The 24,265-nt window shown below is 37.7% G+C and overlaps 1 protein-coding gene across 2 annotated transcripts in view; it reads right to left on the bottom strand.

The window, feature by feature from the left end:
• Positions 1–5,070: 5,070 nt before the first annotated feature.
• The window catches only part of pparg (peroxisome proliferator-activated receptor gamma), a 29,736-nt gene continuing 10,541 nt past the window's right edge, over positions 5,071–24,265 (bottom strand). Inside the window, exons 2-9 of one of the 2 annotated variants that reach the window (XM_026305844.1) lie at positions 18,929–19,225; positions 18,469–18,638; positions 15,626–15,764; positions 10,908–11,107; positions 8,126–8,243; positions 7,816–8,009; positions 7,418–7,661; positions 5,071–6,486 (exon numbers count right to left, since the gene is read on the bottom strand). In XM_026305844.1, coding sequence (XP_026161629.1) covers positions 6,239–6,486; positions 7,418–7,661; positions 7,816–8,009; positions 8,126–8,243; positions 10,908–11,107; positions 15,626–15,764; positions 18,469–18,638; positions 18,929–19,225 — 1,610 coding nt within the window. In that variant the 3' untranslated portion in view covers positions 5,071–6,238. The remainder of the gene's footprint in view (positions 6,487–7,417; positions 7,662–7,815; positions 8,010–8,125; positions 8,244–10,907; positions 11,108–15,625; positions 15,765–18,468; positions 18,639–18,928; positions 19,226–24,265) is intronic. The other variant, XM_026305845.1, reaches the window with a different exon arrangement.

Raw genomic sequence — 24,265 nt, 5'->3', positions numbered from 1 at the left:
AGAAAAATTATATATTTGGAACTGAACACATAAACACTGACCATCCAGTGGGAATAATCATTTCTGATTAGTTGCTGGTCCACCCAGAAATGCATGGAATGGAAATGGAAACTACTGCACTGATTTCAGTACCTCATGATGAAATGCACAGGGGTTACATGAAGTTAAACCCCATGTGCACAGTCACAAGCTGTAGCAGGTGACGAGTTTTCAACATCATTTCTGATGACTAAGTGCAGAGACTGCATTTGTTTTTTTTTACAAACAAAAACAAGATATTGCTGACATTTACAAACTTACATTTCCTCCTATATCAGCAGATTAGTGAAAGCAACTAAAAATCAATTACACTTTTTTGTAATGTCATCTTGTTGTACATGCAATGTATATAAATAAAGATTTTTGTTTTCTTGAGTTCACAGAATTTTTTTTATGTAACTAAAAGCTTGACAACAAAGCAATAAAAATGATCAATAGCATTTTACTGCTGATTTTCATTTTGAACAGCATTACCGACTATTGTTGTTACTATTTTAAAATACAGCTTCAACTCTACAAATCCTTCAGCCTGTTAAGCCAGGAGGCCAAGGGAAGGAATTGGGCTGGCCTGTTTATTATATCACATCGCAGGCCTTGCCTCCCCCAAACTCATGACAGCTAATTATTGTTGTTGGCCTCTGTAGTTCCTCTGCCTCTTCAGCTCAAGCAGCTGAAACAATACAACATTCAGTGAGGTATTGCACCTCCTCCAAATCAATGCATGTTTGTGGACAATCTGTAATAATTAGACCGAATATTCCCTCTTACAAGCTGATAATGATCAATCCCTGACTCAAACTTCTGCCCTGAAATAATTCAGTCACTCCTGAGACATCATGAATATAAAGAGCTGAGCTGCAATGTTAATAGGCTACCGGTTATTTTTCTTCCTTAGGAAAAGAAACTGAACAGAGGATGTGTGGCCAGGTCACTACAGCGTAACACAGTTTGCTTTGGGTTGGCTCTGGTTGAAGAGAACTTTGCTTGCAGCCTGCAGAGGGAGACATTGAACTGCTTAACTGAACATCAGGGTTTTCAATCACTCGGGTCCTGAAGAACTGATTGATGTTTTTAATGTAGCTGAAATAAACTGTATTGTAATCTGGAAAAAAAAAAAAAATCGCCACGATGCACTTTTTGAGCCATCAGTATGCATAAAAACCTAACTTCCTTAATCTTCGGCTGCTGCACCGTAGACATTGCCTTGATCTTCTCTGAGGCTCTGAGGACTGACTCTGGGTCATCAACTGAAGCTTCTGAGGGAGAAAGATCAAGACTCCAGTGCAAGTGTTGTGTTGCCTTGTCACCGGCATGCTGTGATCCTCACTGTGGATGTGCGGCGAGGGCAAAAAAAAAAGCATCTGTGCTATAGATTAAATTGACCCAGGTCACATTGAACCACTGTAAGGGCTCAGTTTCATTCTAGCCATAAAAAAAACTACTGAAAAATAACCAAACAAACCAATAGAACTAGATGGTACACTAGTTAATTTCTATTTCATTACAAAACAGTAAAGAATCAATTTAAGCATAAAAATTGATAGTTAAAAGCTTGAGCTGGAAAAATCCATGACATGACTGTGCACTGGAGGTTTTTCACATTCAAGGAGGCCACAGGGTAACACATTAATACACTGGAGAAACTTAATATCTTATCTGGCCTGGAGGAGCTGGAAAGTGTTGCTAGGGAGTGGGATGTCTGGGTTACCTTGCTGAACCTGCTGCCACTGTGATCCCACTCTGAAAATATATGTAATATGTATATATATATATATATATATATATACACACACGCATAGCAGATGCGGTCCCTGTGACCCTAACGGAGGGATATATAACTTTCTTTTAAACATGGAGCTGAAGCAAGGAGACTGTTATCTTAACTTAGCATATACAGGCTACTGGAAACAGGGGGAAAACCCTTAGCCTAGCAGCACCTCAAAAACTCATTACATTAACATTTCTTTAGTCCATGCAAAAACCAGAGGGTGGGCGAATTTTGTCATCGTCTGACAGACCAAGGTTAGTGCTCTTCCCCTGTCTCCAGTCCTTTTGGTACACTAAGTTAACCATTGCCTGACAGCACAGTAGTTTAATATCTAGTGTAACTTTACAGACAAAAAAAGTTTTATTTTTTTTCTCAAAGAAACCAATTTTTAATGAAATTGGAAGACGTTGAGTTTTACAGACACATGCTCATCTGGAAATTCTGCCTGTGCGTGTTTTCTTTAAACCTAGTCTTCTGCTCACATTCTATATATCAAGAAAACATAATTTTTTTAAAAAATAAAATACTGTGCCTGCAATTTGGAATAAATATTGAGAGACTAAAAATGTCAGTCAGGAATGGTGTACAGTATGTTCATTTGCAATGTCCTCATATGAGTCATATGACAAAACCGCTTAAACCAAGTCACATGTCATCACATTGCGATAACTTTCCACTCAGGCTTTTAATGGTGTTAAAAGGACGGTGAATGAATGAATCACTTTGAAAAAACTCCATCTGTTGGATGCACACTGTTTGAAAAATGTTTGTGGGCAGAACCGCAGCAGGGTGTTTGAAATCACGAGAACATTTCTACATTAATGCAACTGAATATTCTTGTTTGGCTTTATCAAATAATAAATCCAATCCAGTTAACTGGAAACGTCGAGTAATTTTCACTTTATTTTCATCTACAGTCCCTGTGCTCAGCTGTAGAGAGAATCCCTAAGATAAAAGGTAAAGATCCCTGTTTTACTACATTAGAGAACTCTAATAAATATCTCACAACAGGAATAGGAACTTGCTTTTTCTGTGCTCAACTTGTTTCTATAACTATTTTTTTTTTTTTTTGGTGCTCACAAGAACAAAAAGTACCTTAATATAAATTCCTGATGTGTTTTTTATGTAAACAACAGATTAAACAGAGATATTTGTTCGTTTTGCAGTGGCAGGTGTATCACTTCAGGCCCATACAAGGACACATAAACACATATCAGGTATCACACACTGACGGGAGTAAAATTCCTGTGTGATACTAAAACAAAAGAGAATAAAAAAACAAAGCTGCCGTTTCTTAAGAAAAACAAAACTTCCGCTATCTCTGGACTCGGCTCTGTGTGGACAGACAGCAGCAGAAATACTTTCTGAAAATTATTTGGCAGATCAGCTCAAGGATCTTGGCAAGGTTCGGTCAGTAGAGACCGGCCATAACAAAGTAAGGATATGCTGACTCAACATAAAGAGCAAATTTAATTACCATCATCATCAACCATCGAAGAGGACCATCCGGCCTGAAGCCAGAAACCCCCACCATCATCTGCCAATTCAAAAGGCTTATTTTTAGGGGCCAAACTTCTCCTTCACTCTGCAACTTTCTCACGTCCTCGCAGCGATTCTCCCAGCACTTATACCTCACTTTCTCATTCTCTCATCTCTTTTGCTGTCAAGTGGTGGAGGAAGAACTCTGATTATTTACTTAAGTATAAGTAGCAATACAGAGTAAAAATATAGTTTTAAGTGTAAGTTTCAAAAAGTATTACAAGCAAAATTTACTTGAAGTATAAAAAGTATAATAGTCAAGTCAATAGTCTATAATACTGTACATGTACATGTACCTGAAATTTGCACTTATGTATACTACTTGTTACCATTCATCCATTCTGGTCCCCACAGTAAGCCACTCTCCAACCTTTACTACTGACCTCCTCACTGTCCTACTAATACTACCAGATACTTACATCTAAGGAGGGACAACCACAGCAATTCCATTGTGGAATTGGATAAATACACAAGACCTATGGAACTTATGTTGCAGAGTGCAGGCAAGTCTACAGGGTCACCATCATAACCCCAAATTTTTGCTTAGAGGCAAACAAATATATATAATAAAATAGAATATATAACTAACTATATACTAACTGTATAAAATACCTGATGACATGTTCCTGATGAATTGAAAAAAGAGCTGAAGTGGGTTTAATTTTTCATTTTTAGTCCTGTGTAGCACAGTGTCAGAAAGGGCATGGCCATAAATTTGTAAAGAAGCATAACTGATGCTTTAAAGCGTCTCTACTCATTTTTGTATTATCACCAGATCAGATGTGTCTTCTTCGACGGGGTGCTAGTAAAAAACCTACAGAATTTATTAGCCCAACTCTGGAGCTCACGTCCACTCCACAGAGTGTAGCTTCTTAGAGCGCAGTGTTTCAGTTTTTCACCTCAGCTTTGTTTCGGCTCAGACCCACTGCACTCACAGTGTTTTCTCAAGTAGGCAGCTATTTTTAGTTGAAAAACTTTCAAAACTCACTCTTCACTACAGGCAGACAGGTCAAGTTACTGACTAACTGGTTAAAAACATTTATAAACATTTATTCCAGCATTTGGTCAACAGTAAAATTAAGCTAAAAAGGAGAGTGAATATTAATTAAATGCATCGGGTGGACAGAAACACAATTCCAAACGTATGATAAAAGTACTTTACTGAGAGTAACAAGAAAAGCATCTACTGTGAGTGAGAGTTTATGCCTACTGCACGAGTTGGCAAACAACCAGATGACAGGAATGTTCTGTAAATGAAAATTAGGTTGCCGTATGTCGAGGTGACCTGATGCTTCGGTGGGCTAATGTGTGATATCCTAAGTTAGACTCTGACCTTGTTCTTGCACGCTATCCAGGCTCTATCCTATTTTTTCAGGTCTTCTAAAAAATTGAACTGCCTTAAAAAAAAAGAACAAAAGGTGATGCCCCTTTAAAAAAATCACCATGTCCAAAAAAATCCCCACACAGAATACATAAATAAATAAATAAAAGCATTCCCCTGATAGCTGATCAAATTTGTGTCCACAGACTTTGCTCTTCTGGCACAGTTCAGCAGAGTTCAGATGTTGCAATCGTTCCAACAGGGTGTGTATGTGTTTGTTAAGAGACACTGAAGGCAGCTGATGTAATGACTGTAAAACAGATTTCCAAGAGTTTGGGTAACTGGAATGTTTTCAAAGAAGACAATGTCAATATACAAATACACTCACATGACAAGAGGCAGATTTAAAATAAAAACTTAAAAAATATTTTATTTACAACAAAATTCTTCTTTTCCCTTATCGGTGTTAACCCAGTCCCTTTGTCTGAGCAACATGTGATTGTTCAAACACAGTAGGCACTTTACATAGAAACAAAATAAATTCATAGTAAAAATTATAACACAATGGTTTTTCAGATTTGAACTAAAACAACAAGGGACAACAAGTCAGTTGTGCTTGACAGACAATTCCATCCATACAAAATAGCAAAAACAGTAAATATATATTATACTTTATGTACGTATAATATATAATGTTTCATTCACACAAAAAATCAAGCATCAAATCTCTGTGGCACAATATGGCATATACAGTTTCATTTTTCAACAAAGAGCAGACATCACTGTGATAATGTGCTTTTTGTTGGTTTCTCACAGCTTCTGCAGGTGAACTAGTCTAAAATATGCTACAGGCAATAATCTGATTTCTGTCTTTGGATAAAGCTGATTAACAGGAGATAGCACCTCCACCCTGATGCCAAAACAAAAAATGATTGTGCATTGTTTTATGTGTGTGAGCGTGAGCATTCATGCCTTTGTGCATGTTCACAGAGGAATTGAAGCATGTACAGACTGCTGCTGCCTATGACGCTTGTAACGCAACAGGTAGATAAGTGGAACATGAACACATACCTTACTGTGACACGGTGTACAATATTCACAGTGGTACATTTCTTCCTAAGGCACTTAAAGCAGGCTGTGCAAAGACAATTCTATTCTTGTGCTTGACTATAAAAAAGTCCCCAGCCTTTCAGTTAGTCATAGACGCTCATCCTGATTGATGCAATAGGTCGTAGTTTTGTATTTAAGTTGGCAGCCGACTCATAACAAAATGTCCAGACTCAGCACTGGCTAAATGACTGTGCACCACAAGTTATTCACATGTTGCTGTCCAGACAAGACTCAGAACACTCAGATTCTGTCTTTCAATCCTTGATTTCTTGTTTCATGTTCTTCCCCAACTTTTTCTCAATTTCAGTCAGTCAGTCAGCCTGTCTGCCTGCCTACCTCCTTTTTTCAACAAGTCACCAGCACAAAGTGCTTAATCTCAACTCATGATTTTAAAAATAAAATCTTTTCTCTTTGATTTTTCTTCATTCTATTCTCTACTTGTAATTTTCTCAAGCTGAAGTCTAATACAAGTCCTTCATGATCTCCTGCAGCAGTGGGTGCAAGCACAAATCCGCCTCGGTCTTCTTCAGCAGCTGCATTAGGTGGACGTGGTCGGTGACAATCTGACGCAGATCGGTCATCTTCTGGAGCAGTTTGGCGAACAGCTGCAGAGAGTCTGGGTGGTTTAACTTCAACTGCAGCTCCAGTGAATGAAGCACCGTCTCCTGAAGCTGCTCAATAGGCTTCACATTCAGAAGGCCTGGACGGTCTGAATGGGTTACAGAGGGGCAATAAAACAGAGGGTCATAAAAAAAAGAAACACAGAAGAGAGACAAAAAGGCATACTCAGAATTGAATGGAAATAAGAGGTACTGCAGTGTTTACAAAAGTCACTTTGTCTTCATTTCAAGCTATATTCTAATCATTTCAGTTAATAATTTACTTAAATGTCTGATTTTAACCCTGACCAGGTTCAAGGCCAAACTTTTATCAAGTAGCCACATACAGATTGCAGTTACACAGGTATCAAATTTTATACCATTTGTCTCCAAGAGATGTAATATGTAGTCATTTGGTCATCCTGATGCCTCCTCTTCTAAACCCATTTCTTTTCAATATTAATTATCAATAATGGAAAAAATGTAAATCTAAACAGGTTGAGTGAGTCTGTCACAAAGTCTGTCACATTGTCTGCGAAACCTCACCTGCTTTTCTTTTCATTCATGTTGTAATGACTCAGTGTGTCTACAAAAGCCCACTTCAGCTGTTATTGCATCATATGACATGATGCAGTTACTGTTCATTACTCCTGTATGAAACTGATTTATTCACCTGAGGTCTGCTCCACTTTCTTTCTATAATATCTCACTCCAGCAAAGAGCAAAATAAATAGGTCAGGGCTGGTCTTATGTGTATAATACAGCAGCCACATTACAACACTTAATATTCACAGTCAACTAAGCTGTTCTGAAGCTACATTTCTACCAGTAAATACTCATGAAATCTTTTGCTCTGCACAATGTAAGATATTTCAAATAAAAAACAATCTGCACGGGAAACCTCACCCGGCCCGGACACGGAAAGGATTGACAGATTGATAGATTGATATGTACTAAGCTGTTTCTCAGAAAAAGTCACACCTAACCATCTCCACGCTGTGAAAGCAACAACACATCCTATTGAAAATAAAAACTACTCACCCCCACTGAGGATAATGACAGCCAGAAACAGTGCCATGTCACTGTCATCCAGCTCCAGGGTGTTGAATTTAACAGAGAACTCAAACTTTGGTTCCATCATTTGACAGAAAGGTTTCCTGAGACTCTTTAGGAATTCTCGTGTCATAAAGATCTGTCCGTAGGAGATTAGGGTCCCGTCCTTGTTCATTAGAGGTGCCATCATGATGATCAAGACCTCTATCACCCCATACTTCAGCAAAGTTACCTGGGAAAAAGACAAATATCTGATGTTACTTAGAGCTTCAGGTATGATTGCTAATTTGTACTGGCTATCCGAGTGATATATGTCAAAAATCATAAATGTCATAATTTAATATCAAAATGAATACATGAGCAAGTGAGATATCCTTGTAGGTCACCTGATCATTTAGATCCAGGTCAATGAATCCGGGGATACTCTTGGCAAACTCCGTCACTTCTCTCACTGCTTCAGCTGAGCGTGACTGACAGCTTTGAAAGAATCGTAGCTCCACAGTATTGGTTGGCCCTTGTCCACTGATGGCCGTTAATCCCAAAACGCCACAGCCTAGTCCTGGGTGAACTCCTGTGACACCTGAAATCCAAATAAATATGCATGTAAAAAACAAACAAACCAAAACGCCACACCATGTATGAAAACGGCAAGAACACAAATCAGCTTATTTATTGGTGACTTAGGCTCCTACTGACCTCCATGTCCGGCTGTCAGGGTCGAGGTCTGCTGCTGGTGCTCCTGTATGGGCAGCTGCCGGCAATTAATAAATTGCTCTCCTTCAACTAAAGACTTCATGTCGTGGATGACAAAAGGCTGGAGGTAGAGAAGAAAGAAAATGAAGGAGAATGTTTTAGTAGGACAAGTAGGAAATAGGAAAGAAAAGGCAGAGGTGAGTTGGAGAAAGCAAAAGGAACATAAAGGGGGGTGGGGGTGGACAGTGTCAGCTTATAGGTCTTGTGAGGATACATGAGTACAGATGTAATCACAAACCCTGTACTTTCTACTTTGTTCATGGCTCATTCATCACCTGTAAAAGCAAACACTACACATCTCATATGTCAAATTGGCAAAGTAAATGCATTTTAAGTGCAGGCTGGAGCAGACAAAAACACCATTTGCAGGTAAATGAAGCTTAACTGAGTTAAAGTCGGGCTTACTGTTTGCTAAACACTGGCAAAAACATGCACTGGCCTGAAGGAGGAATTGTACCTTTCATACACTTAAATCAACCTTTTTCATAGTGGCAAAATGAATAATGATACTGTACTGGGAATTACAGTACTGATTCTTATGGTAGAATGACTTGTTTTTTACTTTGACAAAATGATCATTCCACAGAAACATCACAGTATTTTCTTTTTTCATTGCAATTTCTGAAGGTAACTTTTGTAACTTTTGTTTATGGAACTAAAGTGAAAAACTGGTTATACATAAGCTCACATCAAGGACCTACATATTAAGAAATGTAAATATTCTAGAGGTTTGCTGTGTTTACTAAATAACCAAGGACTCCATCAAAAAACAACTTCTGATTAAGTACCATTTGGATGCTACAACTGTGGTGAACAGTCATAACAAGCTGATGAAAGATTCTGAGCAGCCTTGAACTCATTACTTAACAGAGAGAAGCAACAGGAAGGGAAAAACTCTGGTGCTGCTTGTACAGCTGTTCCTCATTTATAGAGACAATAATAACAACTATAATAGTAATTGCTACTGAGATTAAGAGCTGCAATTTGATGCATTTAAGAAAATGCAAAAAACTTTTGAAGTGCTTGATTCGTGTACCTACAAGAATCTACTGATTCTGGCCATTTGTCATAATTCATTGACTCATTTAGTAATGAAATAGGTTTATCTGATGAGTTGTCAACACATATTGAATATAATGACAGTATCATCTAGTACAGTACTACCACTTTATCCATCCATAAAAGAGAAACTTGCTTGATCACCATTAGACAAACAACAATGCTAAAAGCAAAAGCCATAAGGCACAAATATACATATTCCAAGACATAATCCAGGGATGGCCTTCAAACTCCAGTATAATCTGTACTTATGCGTCAATAATATGAATCCCATCATATATTGTATATAAACATCTGAAAGAGCCATTTTAGATAATGTCTTTTACATTATTGCTTAAGTAGGTAGTCCTGTTGAATGCAGGACTTTTACTTGTAATGCAGTAATCCTGGTACTGCTACTTTTGTTACTTTTGTTGCTCCACCACTGATGCTAACTTGGCCAACACCTCTCTATAAAAGAGGTTAGTGGAAGCTTTGCATTTATCTTTTCAGATCTTACTGTATGTATATATATATTTATAGATATGTATTTGGTTAAATTATTTCTAAACATAAGCCTTTGACCAGACTATTGTGTCAGTCATTTAAAGATGATAAGTCATCACAACAAATGCACTGTGGATCATTACAGACTATTCAATACAGTTTTATAGTCTGCCAGTTGTTACTAAACTGATGTGGATTTTCTGATGAAGACTGTTTTGAAACTGAGATTCAATATCTGAAAACCCTTTGGACAAAAACATAGAAATAGATGACATCTCACATTTTTATGCTTTCGGCCAACACACAATCTAACAGTCCACTTCTATAAATTACCAAATGTCTTAATAAATTAACTTGAATGGCCACGTTGAAGCCATTACTCTATGGCAGACTGCAGAGAAGCTACCTCATCCAGTTTCTTAGCTTGACCAGTGTAATCTGAGATATTTTCTAACCAAGAACCAAGACATGTTAAACCAGTCAAGCCACTTTACCTGCTAGAGCAGCAATAATAGCCCAGGAAAACCTCATCCAAGTTATACAGAGCAATAATATGAAGACAATGCAGGCAAAAAAAACCAAAACAAAACATGTTAACACATGTTTGAACTACTTTAAATTACTACTACTTTAAAATTATAAACTTCTGTAATCTCCTTCAGGTCAAACTTACATATTAGTTACCACTGTTTTCCCAGAGTAGCTGCTCAGCTGTGTCATTCAAAACTTATGAGAGAAAATGGGATAATTCTGTAAGCCCCTGATGTAAAGCTTATGTAAGACTTTTCACTGTCAGAGCTTTTTTACATAGAATGATTTTAAGTACAATGAGATGAGAAATGTGCAAATTTTTGCTCAGCCTGTTTTATATCCAAATTACTCTGGTCATGGAACGATGAGGATAAACAGTACTGTAAATGTTGATAATAGGGCTGATGTCTACCTGAAATCCAAAGTTAAATGAAGGTAAAGGCATAATGAAATATCTTATGTAAAGAATTCAGGAATATAATGTATAACAGATAGAGTTTGCATGTAACCATCACTAAAAAGGACAATGTTTCTTTGGCCTTCACTCTAAAATCACCTTTTAACAATATTTCTTTGACTTTTGTAGGCGAGATGCAGTTATGCCATTATGTATACAAATAAATAAAAGTACTAATCCGGCACTGTTTACCACGTTGTCTCCGGTCTTCCCAGAGAGGATGGCCCTGGCCTTGGCCTTGGTGAGGGGGAAGTATTTCAGATAGGCTTCATACAGATGCCGAGCCAGAGCCCTCAGATCTGCTGCCTCCGGGTGCATATGCTCCATGTCAGATGAGAACTCAGCCAGCAGCTTCTCCTTCTCTGCTTGGGGCATACGGCCAAAACGAATGGCTGGGAAAGGAAACACATAAAAAACATTAGAACACAAACAGATAAACATACACACAGGTTGGCAGGCAGACACATAATAGCATAGAGAAAGAACATGAAACGCAAGAACAGCCATTCAGACTGACACAACATTGCACATGCCAATTAGAGAACTACACAAAAGACATGAAGCCTACAGTCCATTCACTATAAATCTGTAAGACTTTTCTTAGTTTCAAAGTAAATGACAAGCTACATATTCATTAATGAGCACAAAAACTACCATTAAACTTCCAAATCACCTTAAGAGGAAAAAATAGTTTCATTTGTTATTTTACTATGTTAAGTTCTTTTAAAATGTAAGCCCTCAATTCGATTTGGGGCCATTCAGGTGTATTTTCCATATGTGAAACTTGCACTAGGAGCAAGAACAGGCATACATATTTGGGTATCAGTTTGCAACATGATCATATTAACAGACAGCAGTGAAAGCTAAGAGCAGTGGACAGTTTTTTTATTCGACTACAAATGTTTAATTTCTAGATCATGCAGAACCACATCGCTGGAAAAATTTACCATCTCAAATCTGTGCAGTATTACCCTTTTTATTCTCAGAACACCTGCAATCCAGTGTTACAGTTATGTTACAAGTACATTTATAAACTCTTTATTGTATCCTCAGTTGTGCTGTCATTATTGAGTAACTTTCATAACTACTACTACTACTGTTAATGAATCATGGTTACTAAGCTGGAGCTACTCTTTCTCTTAAGGAGCTATGACTGCTGCACACATTTCCAATATTTTCACAGTGAGTGATGAATCAAATTGTCCAAAAAATGACCTATTATTAACAGCAAACAAACACCTTATTACTAAATACAGAAGCCAAAAAGCTGAAAAAATAATGGCACTGAAACATGATGCAGTTGAAATAGGTGAAATGCTTTTAGATGTTGCTCAAGAATACTTTTGGGACTCATTTTTCTTTAGTAATGTTTTCAACATCTCAGAGTTTGGTAACAACCCTTTCAGCTGCCCAGATTTTAGCACATTAATAATAATTTTGAAATTCAAACATGACAAATTTGACTGGTTTACTCCAAGAAAGATTTCTGAATTTTAAGAGCTTGTTCCTATGGACACAGCAAAGCCAAACAGTGACTGCTCTGGCAACTTTTTTAAATAATTAACACAGCCCACACCATCTGTCAGAAAAAGGGAAAATCCACTGACAACACAACAAATATTCCTCATACAGTTTTATGAGACGGGTCTCCTGAAGCAATTACGGAATTATGATTCTTAAATATTTATGTTTTTCTAATGTTAGTGAGGGATTCACCTGCAAAACCTGAGAAAAATATACCATACATTGTAAAACAATGTCTTTTACCTCCTCCAATTTCCACCTGTTGCTTCAGGTAATATTACAGTGTGCGTTTACAAATACATGTACCCAACAAAGAAGCCAGATCTGATTTCCAACATGAGTTGCTATTTGTACAAGAATATCTATCTATCTATCTATCTATCTATCTATCTATCTATCTATCTATCTATCTATCTATCTATCTATCTATCTATCTATCTATTCGTATATTTGGCTAAGTTATCTTAGTTTTGTCTAACATGTTCTTATGCTGGCTAAATATGTGTTTTCATAATTTGACACATTTTATTGCTGTACAATGCATTTACTTTTTCTGTTAATCTTCTATGATCACGAAAACAGGCACAGCATTCTCAAAAATGTTTTCATAAGTAGTTGTATTTCTTTGGATGAAAGAAATTTCTTGACAAAGGTATAAGTGTAATCTAGATGCTATGGTGAAACATGGAGAAATTTGATGCTAAGTGGTGAAATGGCTAAACCCTTCTTTTTCTGCTTGTGGAAGTCATTAATTATCCCTCCATTCAAGCCTGTGCTCTGCCGTTATTGTGTGTCTATGTGATTGTGTAATGCTGGCTATGTGATGAATGCACACCTTAAGCAAATGAACACAAACTATGGTGGTCATAACTGGGCAACAAGCCCACAGCGGTGACACAGCATGTTCGAGAAATAAGTTGAGTTCTGTGTACTCTAAAATGTCAATCATTGATAAATAAAACCCACACAGGGCAGATTTTCAAAGCCCAGACTACACCATATTGAGATATAAGGGGAGGTGGCGGTAGGGAGAGAGACAAAGTTGGCAGGAGAGGAGAAACACAATAATTAGTAGATAACAATGTAAATATGTTGCTGAGCTTTAAGGCCTCAGTTCTCAGTCAAGTTTGAAAAGATTCTGACTAACTAGAAAAAGGCAGACTTCTCTGAGAACAATGTTTGGTATGCTGACTTTTGCTGAAAGACAGCACCTCAGTGCACAGAGCCTTAAAGCCTCCAATCATCGCACTCCAATTGCACTGGAGGTTGTAGTATTTAGATGTATATAACCCAACATGTATTTCAGCTAGAATGGGATCTGATCCCAGTGCATCTTAACCCAGACAGACACTGTATGGATTAAACTCACTTTTTTGGTCACCCATGACTCATTTCAGACTCAGATGCATTTCTGCCAGGTTGGTCATTTCACATGCAGTTTGAGGGGAGTCATGATACCTGATTAATTGCCGCAATCTGGTTCTTGGACGTTTGTTTGGACACAAGAAACATCTCTTCTTAAACTGTAGTCATTCTGGATTTCACTCCCCATGTGTTTAACTGAGAAGCAGAGACAAAAATTTGCTTCTAAATGAAACATCATGAGGCTTGGTAGTGTCCAGTCATTTTGATTTGAGAGTTTTGCAGCTGACAAATTTAATTTGCCAGACTGTACAAATTTACACAGTCAGCTGGTAAAAACTGTGATGTACTAGCTAAAAATTATTTTGACTGATGTTAATGGCTTCTTTATCATGTCACTGACCTATCTGCCAGATCATTTCAGTGCTGTTGGGAATTCAGTGTTGGACAAAAGACAAATGTGACTGGGCTATAAGTTGTGTGAAGTAAGGTCACCAAGTAGACATATCAAAGGAGTGAAAACTGTAAGTTGTCCCACCCAAATAGGTGCAACAAAACTAACAGGACAGTCAGGGAACTCTCAATCAAGCATGGCCTGTAGACGCCTACACAGTGCATGCTGAAACTCACCTGGGGAGGTGGAGTCAGTATTTAATATGAAAAAGGCTACAGCAGTCCAGTTGATGTGCTCCAGTAATCAACAAAGCCTAACAAAACAATGCCATTATAAAGGGCAAAGAAGTTATTGCAGTACTGGATATTGTGAAGTTGCTGTCTGAGAGTTTTTACCTTGTGACTAATTCCACTTAATTCAACCCAGAGGGTAGAAAGAGAAGGGCAGAAGTGAGGGAGTGCAGATGGCAAATATTCCATCCCCTCCCTCCATCCATCCATTATTCATACCCGCTTATTTCTAATTAGGGTCACAGGGATCTGCTGGAGCCTATCCCAGCCCTCTTTGGGTGAAAGACAGGGGTACAGCCTGGACAGGTCACCAGTCCATCACAGATGGTAAAATTAAAATAAAATAAATAGATTAATATAGTATGTCATTTACATATTTGTTGTCAGTAAATGTAAGTTGTCACCTGTATTTACAGGTATCAAAAATCTAAACAGGAATGACAGTAGAAGTACCAGTAAACTGCATTTGCACTAACACCAGAACTGATCGGCTCATGGGTGGCAATACAATGGTACAACATACAGGTACAACACAAAGTTGCCCATAAACATCAGTGTTGTACAAACATACTGTGCACAATAATTATAAATCTTGTGAAATTAATTCAGCAATTCACAACTTTTAACACATTTAGATGGTAGCAAAGGTTGGAATCTAGTTCTAAATTTTTTGGATTATTAATCTGTATTTTTGTTGGTACACAAAAAAAAACTCCAGCATGACAGTAGTAAGTACTGGAGAGTTTTACCAAACATTTGAACACAGTTACTGCTATTTTTTCCTTGATTCTACAAGCATAAGCGCTGTGAAGCCTAATATAGACAACTTACAAGTCAAGTAGAAATTAAAAGCTTGGGGCAGAGGGCTTAAAGTCAGCCTTCAAGCATAATTTAATCTCTAAACTGTATTTTTGAAGGGGCAGGTACATTCACACCACGCGTGATGGGAACTGAAACATGACCCAAGGGTTACAATAAAGGGCCAAGACCACAGAAGAAGCAACAACATACAAGGCAGTGGTGTACATTGCTGCATACAATACCACCACACCTCAAAGACCAAATTGGAAGCAGTGTGGTGAAGCTGTATCTGCTGTTCTCAGAGGGCATCACAGGCAGAGGAGTTGTTCTGCAAGGAGGCATTTCCTGTGCCACAATTTCAAAGAAGAACCAATCTTTCTACAAGCATTTGCCAGCCTATTTACAGTCAGCATATATTGGAGGCGTGTAATACTCTCTGAAGAACTGGCATGAAAACAAAAGCACATACATCATATACAGTATACTATAATTGTATACTTGACTGTTCTGAAAGGTGTGTGGCGGTTTCACAATCTTACCGTTATGTGACATGCCAACATTGAGGCACTTCTGGAACCGACAGTATTGGCATTTGTTGCGGGACTTCTTGTGAATGCGACAGTGAAGATCACAGTGATCATAGACTAACTTTAACCTGATTGTGCGTCTGAAGAAACCCTATGAAAAAGAAAGAGACAGGGAGAAACTTCAAATATTGTCATAATAGGTATTTGTTCTACTCTGTCTTTTCTAATAACTAGTTAATGATTTGTACCACAGCAGCACAGGAGACATGCATTTTCTTGTTAGTCTTATATCAGGCATATAAGATAATAAAAGCATAATTAGACATACATGAAAAAGTCTTGTAAAGAATTTTGTGGTAAATGTATGTATTGTATGTGGCTTGTAAATACATCTACTTTTCATCATCTGATTCAAGTTACTATTTGTCAAAACAGGACAAAGTGTTTAATGACTTATAGATGCAGATTAGATACCTGGTTCTCTCTAATCTGTGAGGAAGTCAATCATACTATTCACAAGTGGATTTAAAAGCTGATTTGTGTTTCAGGGTGGATTTGTACTTTGATGTTTTCAACCTTAGGACCAACGGAGCCATAACACTATGCTTATCTCAGTTACTAAGTATGCACCTATAGTCAAACTCCCGAACACGTGCTCCTAAACATAGTCATAGGCTTTCTGATGAATGTTGTACTATGCCTACATTGACTATGAAAGCTAATGTTATAGACACACAAAAAAGCCAAGATCTGTAAGTTCTAAGAGAGGAACTATTTAAGCTGCAATGAAAAAAAGAACATCCACATCTGGACACTTGTGGCTGGAGGCCAGTGCGTTTGGTATGTGCATTCCTACAATCCACAGATGTTCCCTTTTTTATCATAGGTTATTTAAAGAAGTACGTAGGAAGTTAAAGAGGGCCAAGCCTCCACCTCAATAAAGAATGTTTTCTGTTTTTAAACAATTAAGTGTTTGCCTCCTTGGCTGACCTGCTCTTCTGGTGAATCTCCCCTGAGACTATAGCAGAACAATGACTACTGTACCTTACCTTCATTCAGCCTCAGAAGGTACAGTATGATTTAGACCAAGTGGACAGAAAAACAGAAACCATTGTACATTGTAGTGGATCCAACACAGCAACCTTGGCAGTGTCACAGGCGCTGAATGATCTCTGGTGATGTTCCTAGTTAGCGGTTATGTCGTAGCAGCAATTTACTATAATGACTATATTTTCATTTTCTTTGGATTTACATTATATTTACAACACCAGGAGAGTGTATAAAATAAACACAGTAGATACAAAATACCCTAAAGTGCTCTTGCAGGAAAATATCACCCAGTACAGTTGAGTAGATCATTTATGTGGCTCCATTTTTAATTTAGAGCTACTTAATTGTAATAGTTTCCTATAATAGTCAGAAATTAATACATTAAAATAATAAGACTGTCTTGTAGGATGTATGTTTTTATATGGTATATATATGGTAGATGTCTTTTTATTCATTTTATTAAAAAAATAATCAAATTTACCACATTCTAATGTGTGTTGGTGACAGACAGATGTATACCGATTTGCGTAGAATCATTTCAGACCTAGGAAAACTTCTTAGAAACAAACATAAAAATACATACGAAGTTCTTAAATTCCATCTCATAGGTCTCTAGAGGACAATGTTACAATTTATAGCTCACCTTCTTATAATGTCTGATTTTTTTCAAAGAAAATGGAAATATGTGCGAAACCTCCCCCACACTCTATTAGTTATTTATACTCTATACAGACAGACAAACAGAGAGAGAGTTTTAAGTGGCTGGGTGCATGTGTGTAGAAACATAAGCGTTTGTTGAGCCCTCGCAAAGTGGAAAATGTATGGGGCTTGTGGTTAGAGTGACAGACATCAAAAAGATGAAAAATGCACCTTTCTCTCCATGCATTATAGAATTTTTTACTCCACCAACAAGTTTCGCCTAAAAGTGACACATGGTGACAGAAAAAGGAAGACTGGCAGAGAAACAAAACTGCAATTCGTGGTACAAATTGTTACACCCATTACCATTTCCTGACATGAGTCTAGAGTGGTATGACTGTCAATTTCGTTTTTTTTATCTTGAGTATTACATTTAGAGATCAACAATCTTGTATTCTCTACTGCTGTGCATTGTTATTTAGGGATAATATGTTTTTCTAAGATGCTTGGAAGGCTGATAATTCCTTAATTAAGATAAGAAAAAACATTACAACACTAGGTGGGAAAAGAACCTGTAAGGCAGAAGGCTTCGTAGCAAGGCATGCTGGATCTGAAACATCAGCTTATGTAATACAGTCTGTGTTACCATCAAGGTGCTCCTGCCCTTTTCCAAGTATGTTTTCTTGCCTACTGTTTTGGATTATAAAGACATGCTGTGCAACTGAGCACAACTCCCTACAGTTTGAGAATGCTGGCCAAGAGAAAAAATATATTCTGTCAGAAAAACCCTCTCCAAAATAGCAGAGGTAACACATCTTTGGGTTTAAATGTTGACAGCAGTTTGTGTTATGTGCAATGACTAGTAAAGCTGAGACAATTCATTTACTTGTCAATCAACAGAAAATGTGCCTGCAACTGTTAATCACTTGTTCAAGTAAACAGCCAATATAAATTAAGTCTAGCACTTAAGTGATGTGATTTCCTTTTTTCATGTCAAGTCATCTTGATTAAATGGGAAAATGATTTGCATATTTATAATTAAAGTAACTGTTTGTTGCAGCTTTGCACTAGTGTATTCCAGTGTTTTAAACTCTGCCTATGTGCTCTTCCCCAGTTTGCTTTTACATCTAAGTTTCATCTTTACTCATGATATCTTTCTGTCTTACCTTACAGCCCTCACACGCATGAACACCATAGTGAAACCCAGAGGCTTTGTCCCCACACACACGGCACTCAATGTTGAGCGCTGCTGTTGTTGTATCATCCTGGAGCTTGGAGAACCCAGGACTCTCAGAGTGCTGTGGGGGCGACTCTGGCTCCAGCTTGATTAAATCTGCTAGAAGAAACAACATCATCCAGGTAGGACAGGCAATAACTTGGTTAAAACTGGTTTCTTCAACGGTGCATCCACTAATCTCTATTCTGGTGATTTCAGCACAAATCAATCTCTTGACCAATTTTCCCCTTAATGTCGTACAGCTGAGGCTCACATTTTTTATGCAAGGACATGAGCTACCTAACCCAAGATGCAATTCAGGATCTATGTCCCAAATTTTGTTAGTAAGGAGAAAAAAAGACTAGATAATGTGTTAGCTCTTGTAAGACCATCAAACAGGTTGGACTTACTGTGCATGTTGGGTTCCGTCCTGTAGCCATGCAAATTTGTGTAGTCCATATTGGTCAGGTGTTCTTCACTCTGTGGTGGACTGGGGTCATAGGCCACACCAGTGGAAGAGATAGAGGATACAAGAGAGGGAGACAAGGAGGAATGGACAGAGGAAGAGGAGATGGAAGCATAGTCTAATGTGGACAAGTGCTTCATGTCGAGGGAGTGGGAGCTGTCGTCCAGCTCTGACAGGTCCACGGCACTCAAACTAAATCCGACAGGCCAGGCTAGGAGCTGCTGGGTATCCACCATGTCTGCTGTGGAGAGACATGAAGCAGTGACGCATTAACTGATGCAACGTGGTTTGTTGGTTGTATGTGGCCTTGTTAAAAGAAAGCAACAGAAGTGCTAGAGAGAGTGGAGGAAGAGGAAAAGTTGGAAAGACAGAAAGAGAAAAGAGTTTCAAATAAAAGAGTAGAGAAAATGAGAAAAGGAGAATGAATGATAAAAATATACAAACGCAGAATTGTACATAGTGTAAATGATTAAATATGTCACTTCAAAAAAGTCTAAAAACAACAATGTGTGCACAGACACATTCCCGTACAAACACCATGATGAGTACCACCAGCTAGCTCGTTCCTGCAGTCTGTTATCTAGTAAACAGGGAGGCAGACTGTGTCACAGGGAGTACAAGGCGAACTCTGGCACTAAGGAACGTCTCTTCTGCCCAAAACACTGTATTCCTCTGTTGCTGTTTGGGTGACTTGCTGTATGATTGCCCAACCAAAGGACACAGAAAGCAGGACTGTTTGAGCCTCAGTCTATCTGAGGCCAAGGATGCAACATTCTAACTTTTGGAGTGGAACAAACTTGAAGTTCAGAGTGCCGAAATGTGTTTCTGATTGGTAATAAAGAACTGGGTTAGCACTAAACTGCAGTAACATTGTGCAATCCAGGGCCCTTTTCAACCTTTATTCAGTTAGCATTATTAAAAGATACAGAAATTTATTCCACACAGCTCTCTCTTAATATTCAGCTCTGTGTTGATACATATGAATGAAGGCTCATCAGTCATTCCACTCAACTCAAATGGTCAGACATTGGAGGAGAGAAGTCAGCCGAGAGGGTCAAAGTCCAGTCATCGAGGTTACTATAGTCTACATGAAAGCAAACCACATACAAGGCTATATAATCAAGGTTAAGTTTGTACAAGGTTGTGAGGTAATACAGGAGCTGGCAGAATATGTTGTTTTTTATGATGTATTTAATTGTTAATGTGGCTTTTCTCAACTGCAAGTTTCTTAAAACTGTTTTAATTTGTTTTATATAACCCAAACCAACAACGAGTGTCGTCTTCCAGGCCCTGTGGTATTAATGTCTAAACTAATTTATTCTTAGTGAAGAAAAATTAAAAAAAAAAAGTTACAAATATATATTAAAAATAGTCTACACGCTTTCTTTAAACAGCAAAGCAAAATTTTTCTTAAAATTAATTTAAATATTTGTTGTGGACAATTTTCAGCTGTGAATTAATTAGTGAAGATTTCTGGGGCAGACTGAAGAATTTTTAACTGATCAGTATTGGCTTTACTGATGCCATAAACAGAGACTATTGTTTGATGTGGGTACAATGTCTTCAGTGTGGAAAAATTTTAAATTAGAAAACCTAAACTGTCCAGTAGCCAGTTGTAATGCCTGCATGCAAGCATTTCATAAGGAGTTAGTAAATTAGTAACATTTAATACTATTAAGTTGATACGACACCCTAAAAAAAAACAAAAAAACAAAAAAAAAAACAACACTAAAGAATACAGTAAGTTCACTCATCACATTTTACTATAATGTGACACTAAGCAGAATTTGATTTGTATTTGTTGTTAATGTGAATGTTAATGTTATGTGCTATTACACACTTAATAAGTTTATCTTATCTTATGTTATCTTACTTAGAGGTGGGACTGTGATTACATTACTCATTTTGAGTGTTCAACTTTTCTTATTACAATGCTGGACTAAGTGGAAATGAGCTATTTAAGATATATTTATTTACTTGGTCATTTTGTTAAAAAGCAAACAAAAACCAATGCTCCACTAAGTGGTACAATGGTCAGCATTGTTGCCTCATAGAAATAAGGTTCTTGGTACAAATCCCATTCGAACCTGCGGTCTTTCTGTGTGGAGTTTGTATGTTCTCCCTGTGTCCAAACACACGTAGATTGGGCTTAGGTTGACTGGTGATTCTAAATGTTTCCTAGGTGTGAATTTGAGTGTTTGTCAGACCTGTGATAAAGTGGTGATCTGTCCAAGAGGTACCCTCCATCTCATTCAATGCCAGGTGAGACTGGCAGGCAATTCTTTCTTAAAGCATTAACAGAGCTATTCAATTGACAATTTGATTGAGTTCACTGACTGTAATGTATTTGAAATGTGCACTGCGCAAATTTGTCATCTAATAAAACACAAATCTCAGTAGATACTCAATATCGGCTCAGGATCAGGGGTAAAAAAAACCTTGAGTCCCTAGAATTAATAAACATTTCATAGTTATTATTATGTAGATCAGCTGGATTTTGTGCATGTGATTGACCAAAGTAAGTTATAGCAAGTAAGTTATATACTTTATAATGAAGTATCATATAAGTGTGGCTTATTGGTGTTTTTAAATTGTTTTTGACAAACAATGTATATGGCACAAAGAAATAAGCCATATAAGGTTTTGTATACACAGATAACATCTGTTAGTAGGATGACTTCATTACTGGTCTTTTCATGGGGTTCACTGATAGTGAGAAAAATGTAGAACATCAATTGACCTATCCTTTAAAACAATAGAATTTGTGCTCTATTTAAATAAAAGAAAATCTTGTCATGAGACATTTACAGCCAAGCATCTTTCTAAATATCAATAATGGAAACTACTGTATTTAGTTTTTCCACACTTTTTCTTTTTTTTTAAGAAGGAGAAAGCCATGCTTGAATTCTGACCTTGACTTACACTAAGAAAGGAAAAACACAGGCTATCAACAGTTTATAAATAATCAATGGAATAAAAGATCTGTGCAATAAAATACATGTTTAGCCAAACAACCTTTTGTAACAAATACCAAATCTCAAAATAAACCTCCTCTAATCAACACTGAATGTGTTGATGTTACGAAGAATGCAATGAATTATGAAACAGGACAAAGCTAAAATAGCAATACTCAGATGGCACAGTAGCACCAGGTATAAAAATGGCTTGAAATTGCTCCAAATTACTTGCCAAAACATCCCAGCGGAACAAACATCCTCCCCTCTCAACTGCTTATTGTTTCCTTTTTACGTGATTGGAATGTGGCAGTGAAAATCTGTGGGGGATCTACTTAAAATTCACATCGACTGTGATATTGTTTCAGGACAAGAGAGACAAACTGTGTTTGTGTGTATGTGTCCACAGGCTGTAGTTTCCACCACCTTGGAAGCTGCTGCAGGGGAAAATGCTGACTATTAATAACCAGAGAAACCTGGTTATTTTTCCATTTGTTGGCTGGTTGCCAGCCAATCCAAACCTAAAATAGATGGTGCAATGGAGCCACTTGTGTCCTGGTTGGCATCAAATCATATGGAAACAGAAATCTAGTGGGACAAAAAGCTCTAGAGATGAAGAATAAGAGAGATAAAGCAAGTGGGGTGACAGAGATCAAGTCCCTAAACCACTTCAAGAAATCAAACTGTTCTCTAGAGGCTTTAAGAAAACCCCTTATCTTAGGAAATTCATGCTTTGTACTCAACACAACTTGTAAAGAAAAAAAAAGGAAGACAGCTGCAGCCTGGCAGTTAAACCAAGGTGCTTAAATCATGTCGTAATCAAAGGTGAAAACAAGTTTGTACTGTAACTTCTCTCCTGAGAGTGTTCATGTAAATGCTATAACACAAAATCTACTGAATTTAACATGTTTGTATCTTTTAAACAACCTGTCAGACCCAATTAAATGTGACAGATGATTACTATGGTTTATGGAGTATTTATTGTGTTTACTAAGTTGTGTTTGTGTGTGTCTATGAGAGTATGTTGGTGTGAGCACATGCGTGACAGTTGTGTTGGTGTCTCATAGGAGCTATCAAATTTCTACATGTCAGAACTTGTCTCCCCGGTAGAGTACACTGTGTAGGAGTATTTTCTATCAGCTATTGCCTCAGTCATGACATAATGACAAAAGGCCAACGGCAAATTGCCAGGCAGGTCTGGCAAGCTACTGTAACTGTAAGAGTGGATGTGACATACAGCAAAAGGTTATGAACAACAGTACAAGATGACACAAAAGTTGGATTATTAAATAAAATATTGATACCACAACTTTAAGACTGGTAAGGATGCTGTTTTCACAGCCTGAAAGTAGGAGCGTGGAAAAGGCGTGAAACAAAGTGGCCAAACAGAAATGTGAAATCTTTCCTACAGGTATAAAGTTGCAAAACAAATAAAATGATTTTAACACTCATATTTCCTCACAACAGCAACAATTTGCTTCAGTCCAAAAAGACTGAAGCAAAGGTTGGGGATCAGATTACCACAGAGAAAGTGGCTGAGGTGCTTTACATAGCTTTAAAAGTGGAGTTTTATTGAACTGAATTTGTTAATTATCAGGTTATATTCAAAAAGTCCAAGGAATGAAACACACAGCACTTACACAACAAAACAAAAATACTAAAAAAATGCAAAGAAAATCATTGTACATCATTATCACTCTTTCCGAGGCTGTAGACTCAATCTTGCACTTCTTCTTTTCCTTTCGGCTGCTCCCTTCAGGGGTCGCCACAGCGAATCACCTGCCTCCATTCAACCCTATCCTCTGTATCCTCCTCACCCACACCAACTATCCTCATGTCCTCCTTCACTACATCCAAGAACCTCCTCTTTGGTCTTCCTCTAGTCCTCCTTCCTGGCAGCTCTAACCTCAGCATCCTTTTCCCAATGTATTCACTGTCCCTCCTCTGAACATGTCCAAACCATCTCAATCTGGCTTCCCTGGCTTTTTCTCCAAAACATCTAACATGAGCTGTCCCTCTGATGTACTCATTCCTGATCCTATCCATCCTCATCACTCCCAAAGAGAACCTTAACATCTTCAGCTCTGCTACCTCCAGCTCTGCCTCCTGTCTTTTTCTCAGTGCCACTGTCTCTAAACCAGACAACATTGCTGGTCTCACCACTGTCTTGTACACCTTTCCTTTCATTCTTGCTGACACTCTTTTGTCACACATCACACCTGACACTTTCCTACAACCCTTTCCAACCTGCTTGCACACGTCTCTTCACTTCTTTTCCACACTCTTCTACTACACTCATAAAAAGCAATGGTCGCTTCAGAGTCAGG

Source organism: Mastacembelus armatus, chromosome 5, assembly GCF_900324485.2.
Source record: "Mastacembelus armatus chromosome 5, fMasArm1.2, whole genome shotgun sequence".
NCBI classification, from domain to species: Eukaryota; Metazoa; Chordata; class Actinopteri; order Synbranchiformes; family Mastacembelidae; genus Mastacembelus; species Mastacembelus armatus.
Note: the sequence above shows the minus strand (reverse complement) of the source record. Positions and strands in the feature narration are given on the sequence as shown.